This window comes from Alosa alosa, chromosome 2 (genome assembly GCF_017589495.1).
Source record: "Alosa alosa isolate M-15738 ecotype Scorff River chromosome 2, AALO_Geno_1.1, whole genome shotgun sequence".
NCBI lineage: Eukaryota > Metazoa > Chordata > Actinopteri > Clupeiformes > Clupeidae > Alosa > Alosa alosa.
In genome coordinates, this window is record NC_063190.1 from 19,073,864 (window position 1) to 19,087,286 (window position 13,423).

General features: G+C 42.4%; 1 protein-coding gene across 1 annotated transcript in view; it reads left to right on the top strand.

Annotated features, from left to right (window-relative positions):
* Positions 1 to 1,360: 1,360 nt before the first annotated feature.
* The window catches only part of LOC125290891 (protocadherin Fat 3), a 69,762-nt gene continuing 57,699 nt past the window's right edge, over positions 1,361 to 13,423 (top strand). The window contains exons 1-3 of the mRNA XM_048237316.1: positions 1,361 to 1,408; positions 3,392 to 6,697; positions 11,388 to 11,705. Of these exons, the coding sequence (XP_048093273.1) occupies positions 3,409 to 6,697; positions 11,388 to 11,705 (3,607 nt within the window). The 5' untranslated portion in view covers positions 1,361 to 1,408; positions 3,392 to 3,408. The remainder of the gene's footprint in view (positions 1,409 to 3,391; positions 6,698 to 11,387; positions 11,706 to 13,423) is intronic.

Sequence of the window (13,423 nt, forward strand, 5' to 3'; positions counted from 1 at the left end):
AAAATCTGCCTGCCTCTATGGGAATTTAACATGGTGGTATGTATACTTATGAACATTTATAGGCTATTTTAAGGAAGAACATTTATTTATTTACGATACATTGTTCATTCACAAAGAACATTGGTGTCCTTAAAGGTCCTCATTTATTAAATTAAGGCATTAAGATCAATTTCCAAAAGATTATATTTTATTCCTCCTTTATACATAATAAATGAATAGGCCTATCATAACACAAATCACCTTGAGCTACAGGCTCTACTCCGCCAGGACTTTTTATATTTACAGCTCTGGAAAAAAAGAGACCACTGCACAATTTTCTGATTTTTCTGAGTGACATTTGAATGAGTTGACGGTCATGTTCAAATTTGCAGTGGTCTCATAAAACCGCCAACTCATTCGAATGTCACTCGGCAACCGTAGAATGACATCAGAAAAATGTACAGTGGTCTCTTAATTTTTTCCAGAGCTGTTTATATCAAAAGTTCTGGCGGAGTAGAGACTATAGCTCAAGGTGATTTGTGTGATAGGCCTATTCATTTATGGCCTACTGTAGTGAAAGGGCCACCCACTGATGAGCATTCAACATTTTTGGAACTTTTTTCTCTCAGAACAAGATGACATCTAGTTTTTCCACTTCAATCTTTCACTTGTGCTCTTCCTCAATCCATGTCAGTGTTTCCCATACATTGACTTATTTGTGGCGGCCCACCACAATATCAACATTGACCACCACACAATGATTTTCCAGGTTGTACTGATTTGTGCTTAAAGCTGGTTAGCATCATAACCACGCTGCGCTAATTTGTTAAAAACTGTTGCATTGAAGTTAATTCTGCAAACCTACCACCACAAATAGAATTCAATTCTGTGGGAAACACTGCATGTCATGTTAAGAACAAATTCAAAAACCTAACCTAAACAAATTAACAATTAATTGATGAGAGATTAAATTAAATTAGCCTAAATGATGACCATTTGTCTCCATATCTAGGCCTTTATGCATACTACTAGGCCTATAGCCTATAGGCATAGATAGTCATGAAATTGCACAAATCCATGGGTTGACCAGTCCTTAATAACCTATTAGGCTAACTTCTCTGGGTTGACAGTTTTTTTTAGTTGTCATTTGTTTAGAAGCCTAAGCAAGTACCCTAGGTAACTCGGTACGTTTTTCGTTGTCTCATTTAGGCTAGGAATACATTTCAGTGGCTCAACGGAAACGTAAAGGTCTCTGATAGTGCGTACCATGGACAGCGATAACGTCACATGGTAGGCTACTATCGTGCAGAGCTGTGCACGCGCGAATTGAGCCTGCAGCTGGTCAATGATGCTGAGTGCGCGCGCGACTGGATAGAGTTTACTGAAGTCCCGATTCAGAGGGTCACGGTGCATTTTCCCCCACCCAAAGGTAAGGCATCTTTTCTACTTGTTTCGTGCATTCTTCACGATTACTTGATGTAGGCTAATCGAGTTTACTGAGGGAATTCAGTGAAATTCAGAGTCCACGAAAGAAGTTCTTATCCCGTACTTCTAATAGGCTACTGATTAGCTTATTGCACGTCCCAAGTCACAGTTACACTAGCTTAATATATTCTCTTTGATAGCTAATGTTACTTTACTTCTCTTTAAATATAAAGAGCCAACTAAAATGAAAAGAACAGGTGAAACGAAATATGAAGTGTCCTTGAAGGGAACCGTCTGGTTTTTGGAGATCGGACTGTCCGATTTATGTTGATGAATGCAGATGCGCCGCCAGATCAGTAGGCTAGTTGGACTAAAATCTGGAAATATTTGAACTGGTTTGTTCATGATAGGGTATGACGTGAGACTTAGCCCAAATGAGAGGAGAGGACTGATGGAAAGTTGGTTATGACTTGTAGACCTCTGAAATAGTCAGATTTAATTTAGTTCTACTTCTACAACATCCTTTTAAAATACAGAGGGGAACAGACACTAGTGCTTTCAAAGGGTGTTGTGATTTAATAAGGTGATCTGTGATAAATTAGTCCAACAATGACAACATCTATAATCAGAACAGCTCTTTGAGGCAGCCCATAAGCAGTAGGTAGTTTCAGTGGTTACTATTCCACTGTTTCCCACAGAATTGGATTCAATTTGTGGCGGTAGCTGACTTGGACAGGGGGGAGGGTCACTTTAAGACGTTCGTGATTAACACAGTTAAAAGGCTGCTGATGTGTGGATGCAATTCCTAACGTAGTTATTCATAGTTAAAAAAAAAAAAAAAAAAAAAAAAAATCCATTTACATCGGGATTTTGCAAATATTGAGTGTCAGAGTCAATCAAATGAGCCCTTCAAAGAAATTGACAAGCAGCTGTAAATAGGCTAAGCATGCTAAATTCGACATCCAAACAGTATTCTAACGTTAGCTTTGAAATACTGCTTGATTGCATAACTTAACTTAGTTTAGTCTCTTCAATGTAGCCTACTGTGTTGTGATAAGACCTTAGCAGAGTTAACTTCAATGCAGCAGTTTTGAACAAATTTGTGCAGCAGGGTCACGATGCTAAGCGGATTTAATAGCAATTTAGCCAGACGTCTTCTATGCAATGCTTCTATGTGGCAACAACAATCCTTCAACAATTGTGAATATTTTGTTAAATGCACATGCAGAGGAGGGGCAGCAGGCTACGAGAGAGACGGCGGCCGCCACAGATTAGTCAATGTATGGGAAACACATTCTCTTTGGCTGAATAAAACTCTAAAAAAATCTATTTCTGCTGCAGCTAATAAAACTACTCACCAAGATGATTTGTCGGTATCAGTAGAGATCCCATACTTTCCCCACCATATTCAATAGAGCCAACATTACCTTAAACACACGCACAAAAACAGTTGAATTCAGTAAGCTTTCATAGAAGTGTTGCATTCCAATGTCTTCATTTTGATTGAAAAAGTATTGTGTAGTTCAAATGTACATGCACAAATGAAATAAAGAAATTTCAAAATAATGTCAAAGAATCATTTAACCTACATTTTAATGAATGTTCCACCTACAATGCATACCTACAATGTTGAATGTCCTATTATGAGGTCAGTTGCAACATTTTACTTTGTCTATTCAAATATAAATTGTGTGTATATTATCATATGTATTCATATTACAGCAGTGTGGGTGGGTAGTTGACAGAGGTGGGTTTAATAAAAATGTTGTCTTTCCAATATAGTCTCTGAGAAATGGAAGGAAATGCAAAAAGTGTTGCAACCAAGTGCTTTGCTCAAAAGACACAATGATGGCAGCCAGGAATCAAACTGGCAACTGCATGCTAGCGTAGCTCCTTAGCCACTACACTTCCACCTCCCCTAATGTGTAATGTGCTAATATCAGATTTGCCATGTCCATTTGCTGACCACTTACCACATCTGTTTCAGGGTGATCAGATGATGGCATGGCTTTGAAGAGAGGTCCAGGGGACGGCATGATGGGTCACCTCCCCTGCCTGGGCCTGGTGCTGCTCCATTTCCTCCAGAGCTGGGGCCAGCTGCTGCAGCCGAGGACGCCCCCGTCCACTTTCCAGTTCACCGACGGCATCTACAACACCACCATTTATGAGAACTCCGCCGCCAGGTCGTATGTCCGTAGCGAGGTGAAAATGGGCATCTCCCTGGTGGGTCGGCGCTCCATGGACATCATGTACGCCATCGAGTCAGGTGATGATGAGGGGCTCTTCCAGGCCGAGGATTATATCTTGGGAGACTTCTGCTTCCTCAGGATACGGACTAATGGAGGGAATGCCGCCATTTTGAATCGTGAAGTCCAGGATAATTACACGTTAAGTGTGAAAGCCACCAGCAAAGGTGGCCTGGAGGCATTCGCTAAAGTGAACGTGCAAGTTCTTGACATGAATGACCTTCGACCTTTATTCTCGCCCACTTCCTACTCTGTAGTTGTTCCCGAGAGTGCTGCTCTGGGTGCTAGTGTCGCCCAGGTGACCGCCACCGACGCCGACACAGGTTCCAACGGAGAGTTCTACTACTTCTTTAAAGAGCGTGTAGAAATATTTGCCATCCATCCGACCAGTGGTGTTATTTCTCTGATTGCCAGACCTGACGCCAGCTCACAAAACAGATATGAACTCGACGTCCTGGCTGTTGACAGAGGGATGAAGGTTTATGGAAACACTGGAGCCAGCAGCACGGCCAAAGTAACTATCACAGTGGAACGGGTCAATGAGTTTGCACCAGTTTTGAATGCAGTTGCTCTCACCCCATCTTTGGCAGATAAGGAACCGATATATGCTGTAATCACTGTGGAAGATTTAGATGATGGACTGAATGGAGACATAGAATGGGTCTCCATTATAGAGGGAGACCCACAGGAACAGTTTGTTATTGATCGATCTGCTGTTGGCAATCAATACAGGGTTAAGATGTCTGAATCGGTAGCCTGGGAAAAATTTCCATACGGTTGCAACCTCACGCTCCAAGCGAAGGATCGAGGTATGCCGCCCAAGTACTCTAATGTGCAGTCTATTCAGTTATTGATTGAGAAGCCACAGGCTGTCCCAGTCAGATTTGAAAAAGACAGTTACAGTGTAACACTGAATGAGATTTCCCCACCAGGGAGCATCGTTGAGACGGTAAGGGTCACTCCTCAACCGAAAGGCGTGGGCTACAGCCTGACATACACAGCAGAGTCAGATTATTTTATCATTAACAGTCGAACAGGTGTGATCACTACCGCAAGAAGATTCACCACAATGGTCCAAGATGCGCTTGAGCTTGAGGTGATGGAGACTCGCTCGGAGCTGAAAGTAAAAGTGCAAGTTAGCATACAGGATGCTAACGACAACAGTCCTATCTTCGCCAAGACATCATACGATGTGGCCATCAACGAGGGTTTGCCGGTGGGGACTGTGATACAGGTGATATCTGCCACAGATGCTGATGCAGGGGAGAATGGATACTTAACGCACAGTTTGGCCGGTGGCCTGCTGTTACCTTTCAGCATTGACCAGAACACGGGTGAGCTGAGGGTAACGCAAGAGCTCGACTTTGAGACTTCGGCCGAGATGTTCCGATTCGCGGTCAGGGCCTCAGACTGGGGCTCGCCCTACAGACGGGAGAACGAGGTCAATGTCACCGTCCGCCTCCTGAACATCAATGACAATCCACCTCTGTTTGAGCGCACGGAGTGCACAGGGGTGATTGGACGGGATTTCCCTGTGGGGCAGACTATCATGACTATGTCAGCCGTGGACGTGGATGAGCTGGAGACGGTCAAGTACAAGATAGTTTCAGGTAATAAGCAAGATTTGTTTAACCTGAACCCAGACTCTGGGATTCTGTCCCTACGCCGGTCACTTATATCAGTTGGAATAGGAAGTGGACAGTTCTCCTTGGTCGTTGTGGCGACAGACGGAGAGCTCTTTTCAGAGACCACCTTTGTGAATATCTCTGTTATAAGGGGAAGTGCACCTTCTAGAAAGTTCAACTGCAAGGACACAAGGGTTGCTCTGATATTAGCTGAGAAACTCCTCAAGAAAGCCAAGGCCATGGATAAGCGCAAGACGGATGACACCTACACAGACATCTTCTCCGTCAACAGACAGTCCCCTCAATTTGAGACCTTTCCCTCTGATATATTAGTGCGCGAGGACTTACCTACTGGAGACAGTGTGTTCAAAGTCAAAGCACAAGATGGTGACACCGGCTTAAATGGGCGCATTATCTATGCTATATCTAGTGGCAATGTTGACAGTTGCTTCAACATTGACATCGAAAGTGGTTTAATAACTGTCTATCAACCGTTAGACCGTGAAAAGAATGACCGGTATCTCCTTAATATAACTATATATGATTTAGGTCTTCCTCAGCGAGCCAACTGGAGGCTATTGACTGTAAACATTGAGGATGTGAATGACAACAGTCCTCAGTTCCTACAGGATAGCTACACTGTTAGTATTCCAGAGAACAGAGCCATTGGTAGTGAGGTGATTCAGGTGACGGCCGTGGACAACGACTTAAGTTCAAATGGAGAAATCTTCTACACCTTACTCACCAGTACCCCTCAGTTTGACATCAACAGAGAGAGTGGCACCATTTTTGTAAAGGCACAGCTGGACCGGGAGTTGGTCTCAGATTTTACTCTGAAGGTCGAAGCGAGAGATAAACCTGAGAAGGGCAACCAGATGTTCTCCGTCACAACTCTGCGGATCTTTCTAGACGATGTAAACGACTGTGCCCCAGTGTTCATTCCCAGCAGCTACAGCTGCCGAGTGCTGGAGGACCTTCCCGCGGGCGCGGTGATCGCCTGGATTCAGACGCAGGACCGCGACCTGGGCCCGGGAGGGTCCGTCACGTACTCCCTGACCAACGACTTCTCAGGGACGTTCGAGGTTCACCTCGAGAGCGGGGCAGTCAGGGTAGCCAGAGACCTGGATTACGAGACTCAACAGTTCTACAACCTCACGGTGGTGGCCGAGGACGGTGGCTCGCCAGATAAGCTGCAGTCTGTGTCTTACGTCGAGGTGGAGGTGGTGGACGTCAACGAGAACTTGTTCGAGCCTTACTTCACAGACTTCGTCCTCAGGGGGTTTGTGAAGGAGAACTCACGCCTCGGCACGAGTGTCATGCAGGTGTCTGCCCAGGACGATGACAAGGGTCGAGATGGAGTCGTCCGATACACAATAAAATCAGGAAGTGGCCTCGGAAGATTTTCCATCGATGAGGAAACAGGTTAGTTTACTCTCAGAACTAAGATGACGTGCACAAATAATTTTAACACACTGTATTCCTCTAGAAGCAAAAACATATTACCAAGCCTGTTTATTACGATCTCTACAATCTAAAAATGAATGTGTTGAATGTGTTGTTTTTTAACACACCTCTATGTCCAGATAGGGACAACACAGTTTGTGTTGAAAAAAAAGGCTGATTAGAAAAAAACTGAAACACTAAATGCCAAGCTTAACCATGAAGTTCGGGAACTGGCCTTGTAGAAGCCTATGTAAATTTAAATGACCCCACATGCCTTAGATGAGTAAAGTGCCAGTTCTGCTCGTCCTTAATTGACACTGTACTGTGGTTAGATAGTGTGTGGGACCAAACTGGTTTGAGGTTAAGCGAATTTGAGGTTTATTGGATTCCATTCCTGTGAAATTGGGAATAGAATCCACTCTTTGGTTTTACCTCAGTGGTTATTTGTTATTTTTGTTCATATTCATATTGCAACACGCCACTATTTAAGGTTAATCAGTATTGACCATGGAAGCGGATAGGGTGGCCATGACCTCCACTGCAGTGGAGCAGTCACATGTCTACTAATTAGGTTGGGCCAACTAATCACCCTTGTGTTGAAACCGTCCCTGAGTGACGGACCGCAGCGTAGCTGGTTGTGTCAGGGCGTCCAGATTAACATTGATTTTCCATGGAGAATCAAATGCACTAGCAGTGGCAGCGGCAGCCATGGGCGAGAGGGGTTGGGGGAGGCCAAGGAGAGACAGACAGTTTCATTTTCATCATTTTAGTCCATTTTTACCAATGGAAAAAAAAAACAACGTTCTTGTGATCTGAGTAGAGTGTCTTTGATTTTCATTGGAGTGGGGGCTATGATAGATACCTCATGTTTAGTTTATGTTTGTTAGAGGGGAAGGGTTTGAGTCGGGGCTATGATTCATATGCGTAATATTTGCTTTATGTTTATGTTATGTTTATGTCAATGTGCTTTACATAAACCTAAATCCATAAACCTTGTCAGGATAGGTCCTTGGAGCACAGGCATATCACTTTCAAGCCATACGGCTGACACACATATAGTGCATTTGTTGCTCACTGCTGAGTGCTGTGTATCACATTAAACTACATCAAGGAAGGAACAATTGCTTTTCGAAAGTCTCAGGAGAATTGAGCCTTCTTGTGAAGTGCATAGAATGCTTTCTATTCTAGTTACTTTCTACTTTCAAGGAACTAAAAAAACTATTTGTGCATTGTCATGTACAGTATGTTGCATCCAGCAGACATGTATACAAGTCTGTATAGGCCTACCTTTGCTACAGTGTAATTACTAGTAATTAGTAATCAGTTATTACTGCCTTATTACATTCAGATAGGCTATATGAAAAAAGGGGAAACCATAGTGATACAATACTGTTCATTCAGTCTCTTGAAGAAGATTAATTTGCAGAAAATGGTAGCTCCAGACTATTCCTTAAATATGATCACTGTTCCCTGGAAGGTTTTCTATGTCTCTAGTGTTTGATGTTCCTCGGCCAGCCTGAACTGAGGACTTCGGGTCTGTCTGGAAGGCAGAGGGGGAATATAAAGTTGTCATGGTGTGTCCAGGTTTAATGTAACTCTTACAGGCTTTGATGCATTCATAAGAGGCGGTGGTAGTGTAGTGGTTAAGGAGCTGGGCAAGTGTGCAGTAGCCTGAAAATTGTCGGTTCGATTCCCGGCTTCCACCGTTGTGCCCTTGGGCAAGGCACTTAACCCCAAGTTGCTCTGGGGGAAAAAATGTAATCCTTTGTAAGTCACTTTGAACAAAAAATGTCTGCTCAGGGCTCTACGCTAACATTTTTTTCCAGGAGCACTTGTGCGCCCAAGTAAAAAAAATTTAGGAGCACAGACAAAAATTTGGGCGCACAGTCAGTTCTGTACTTAACTTACACATAATCTAACACTACACTGCAGCTAACAGTTAAACATGCCAGTGCACCAATTGCGAATATTAAGAATGACTGACAACATTTAGGCTACAGGAAACAGGATTTTAAAGATCAGACCTACTTTATTTTCAGTCTGTTCTATTTTCCTACATTTTGTTAATATAAAATAATATAATACATTGCCATATTTGCATTTAGCCTGTATATCAAGTATCCTGCCAAATGTAGTGAATCCATCTGTAGCTAATCCAAATATGCCCATGCTGACCTATCTGACTACATACTGCCTAATACTACTACTAAAACAGTCCATTTTCTCTTCCACAAAACCCAGCATAGGCTATCAAGGATATATTTTTTTTATCCTTTTATTTTTTATTTGAAATATCTGCATTGATGGGGGCAAGGCAAGGCCTACTTTCGTTTTGCACTTCAGCTTGTATTCGGTGTAAACAAACAAGCATGCGTGGAAGCCTGGAGTTGTCAGTAGCGTTCTACCTTTGAATAAAATGGGAGTATTACGGGAGGCTACTTTTGTGCCTGTTCGCTACAGCTATATTTTGCATATTGCAGCCAATACGTCAACTGGGCTAAAAGGCATGTTAGGTTACCTTTCCTTCTCTCACTACATTCTCAGAATCTCATCCTGTTCCTCCTATGTCCGATGAATTCGGTGGATAGAAGAACTAATTTCTTCAATCTTTGCATCTTGGCTGGCTGGTCTTAACTTTCCGCTTTTTCTGCGCGCTCTTGGATTTGATAGAAGCGATTACTAGCGAGTCACAACGCGAAACTGCTAACGTTGATGGGAGGTGTAGTTTTTATACTGCATTCGCGACGTGATTCTATGGTTTGCACCAGTAATGTTTCTCGATGTTGCGGTGTATTTTGTAGACAAACATTGACATGGTTAGAACTCATTCGCACCAGTGCGCCTAAATATTTTTTTGCACTCGCACGCCACCATTTTTACTCGCATGTGCGAGTGAAATGGGCGCACTGTAGAGCCCTGCTGCTTAATGTAATGTCATGTTTCTGTATAATGTCTGGGCTGAGCCAGAATCTACTGTCATATGAAAGACTGTATGTGTGAGAGAATGCTATTTTTATTCTTAGTTTTAACCTACTGTTACTTCATTGCATTTCTTCACCATTGTTGTATTTCAGGCACTTGCTGAATTTTGTTAAATTTCAAATCTCTAAATTGCTTACAGTTGCAGTTAACATCAATAATGTAAGCCGATTTTTCTTATAGGATTCTGAGCTTTGAGAACTTATATCAGAGAGGGTTAAAGCGGAGCTAGTAATCAAGGATCTTTGCTTATATGTTTTGAAACAATTACGGAAGCCCTTTTAATTTTTTCTATTTAGGTTTTGGCACACTTTATGATTTTTAATTACACCTATAACCACATTATTTAAGCGCTTTTAGTTTTTTGTTGTTACCAGGAACAGTCTGTTCCTCTCTTGAGAGTTTTGTTTTTTTGTTTCTTGTCTTTATGTGTACTGCCCTCCTGCCTTATACCCTGAGGAGAAGCTTTCTGGCAGAGTACTTCACTCAGTAGCATGGCATGCGCAGGCCTACCGATCGACAGCGCAGAGCAGAACAGCAGCACATCAGCACATCACAGCACACCCATGCCACGTCTCCCCCATGTTAGAAGTAGGTCACTCAGTCAGCAAACTAACGTTCACCTCCCAGTGGCGCCGCTTGTGTTCACATATAGTATATGAGGGTGAAGGAGTGCCGTTCAGGGTGTTTGATCAGGACAGGGAGGTGGTCACCATGGTCACAGAGAAGTGCGGACTGCAGATGTGGCACTTCAGTCAAGAGTGATTAGCTGTGTGCCGTGATGAAGACCTGAAGGTCGCCTAGAGGTGTAGTAACCCCAGACTGGGTCACTGCTGCTGCTGATGCTGCTGCAGATGCTGTTTTTTTTTTTTTTTTTTTTGTCACAGCTCTGCACCCTTAAGTCTGACAGATTCGCTGTGAATTCAGCCTAATGATGGGTTGGCACGGCAACCAGGGTGTCAGATGGCTTGCCCCCATGTGCCATCCAATGAAATTTTAATTTGGTATTCATTTGAGAGTTTGTCCCAGAGACAGAGAGTACACATAAAAATACCTCTCTGCAGGACTCTGTTGGACCAACAGATCATAAGACCTCTGAAACACTGTTTTTTTTACAATCAACAATTAAACTTTTGTGTATTGTTAGGAGAATATGTAAAAACAGCAACTTTATACAGGGCTTACAATGTTCAGGCATTATGCATGATTTCAGGCGTGCACTTTGGTTTAAGATTTGAAAATAGACAATAGCTATTATCACTTTAAAAATGTCTGATAACTTCAGGCCTTGCTTTAAGCCCTGTTTATAGCTGGTCTATTGCTGCTGAATTGCCTCCGTACATGAGAAACAAATCTCCACAAATCCTCCCTGAAGCATACGCCAGCTCAAACCTCGACCACTCTGATGTGCTTCCAGTGTTTAAGACAAAACTGTTAAGTTTGTAAGCAGTCACATGTCACTTTCACACATTCTCACTTAAGCGAAGCGAAGCAAAGCATGTAAAGTTTATTTGTATAGCACTTTTCACAGACAAGTGTCGCAAAGGACTTTAAAAAGAATAAGTAAAACATGCAGAATAGAATACACAGTAAAGAAACACAACACACAATATAGGCGACAAAGAGGAGAAGGGGAAAGGTGCACAATGTCGATATGCAAGTGCTCATTACTACACTTGTGTGCTTGCAGGCCTCATCTACACAACGGGTACTCTGGACTGTGAGACCCAGGATTCGTACTGGCTGACTGTTTATGCCACTGACAGGGGTGTAGTTCCCCTCTCCACCTCCATCGACGTCTTCATCCAGGTGGAGGACGTCAATGACAACGCTCCGTTGACCTCTGACCCCATATATCACCCGTACATTCCGGAGAATTCTCCCAAAGACGTGTCCGTCATTCAGATCCAGGCTGAGGACCCTGATGCCACGGCGGTCAACAGCCGTCTGACCTACAGGATAACGGCAGGGAATCCGCAGAACTTCTTCGCGATTGGTCAGAGTACAGGTGAGAGTTGGCCTTGAAGCTCATTTTCATAGAGGAACTGAAAGCTAAGTTTGTGTAAGGTAGTTTAAAGCAGTTTAAGATCATGTAGGCCAGTGGGGGGCAGGTCCCCCAGGAGGTGCGGAGGTACAGCAAGGTAGTTTAAGAGTGCATTTTCTCCCGGAGACTATTAATACTATTTTCTGATTGGCTAACAGGGGGCTATTCATTCTATATATTGGGACACCCATGAAGTAGATTTGGTAAAAAAAAAGTGTTCATATCAATGTTCTTTTGAATGATAATCAATGGTTTACTACCTCCATGATTGTCCGTAACCGAAGAAAGTAGTACAAATTGAACAGGTCAGCTTTTTTTTAAACTGAACAGCATGTTTTCTTTGTGTGCTATAAATCCATACCTATTGCCTATATACATGAGTGACAACCGGGAGATAAGCAGCCGGGATAACGGCCTCAGTGATACCTGAGCTGATCAGAACACACGCGAGCATGGAGCACAGGCCTTGAAGCTGATCAGTGCTGCTCTCAAAAAACTAACTGGGTTTGAGGTAGTTTAACAGCAAAACTGAGGTAATTATAACAGCAAATAACAGCTCAATTATCCTGAGCTGACATTAAACTTCGGAAGTGTGTGTGTGTGTGTGTGTGTGTGTGTGTGTGTGTGTTAGGGTGCATCATCCGCCTTGACATATGCAAATTAATCTGTCCCTATGCTTATTATGTTCCAATGAGCAAAAAAACATTCCTGGGACATTTTGAAGTAAATTGGATAATATTTAGGTGGCCCACCATTAACCTTTATGAATGGTCGAAATTGTTGCCAAATTCAGGAATTCGCCTGGCAATATTACATTATATAATATAATAATATCTACATTATTTCACTATTATCAATTTGTTAGCCAGTTGTTATTTGAATAATAACTGTATTAAAGGCATAAAGCACACAGCTCACTGGATAAACTTTGGGTTTCTTTATGTTGTCATACATATTTTGGTGATTTTTCTCAGAAAAACGTCTTTTTTTTCTATTTTGAATAATATGTTATTTGATGAAAAACACCTTAATGTGTATTGTAACACTTGCCATTAATCTTTTATTTTAAATGTTGTTGCTATGGTGTTATAAAAATTCCAAATCAGATATAGGCTACATGCGTGGGAATGTTTTGTTTAGTGTAGAGTAGTATTTGTATCACACAGGACTACATGAACTTACTTGCAACATGGCTTTTAGTGGGGAGTGTATTAGTAGCCTAATGCCAATTCACAGTCTTCAAAATGTACTCTGTCTACAAGACAATCATCTTGGATATTTGGTTTGGGCAGTGGCCTTGTTCAGGATGACTCAATTATCACTGGATCCCATCTTCCAAACTGTCGTCAAGTTCTCAGGTGCTTCTTTCGGATGGTTCATCAGAAAACAGAACAAAGTGGGAATCAGCAAATATCGTGTGAATGTGAAGTGATAATGACTGATCGGATTATAGCATAAACGGCAACTTTTAAATATGATACGTATTTTACATCGACTTGGTGGGCCACATTGTTTTCCAGCCTTTAAATTTGGTACTGGAAAAACCCATGACAGTAAGCTTTTATTGATAGTTTACTTTCATGCTGTTTATTGAAAATGCCTGGCAAAAGCAATTTTTATTGCGTCTTCCAACAACATCAACATGTTACATTTATATAGCGCTTTTCTCAACACTCAAAGGG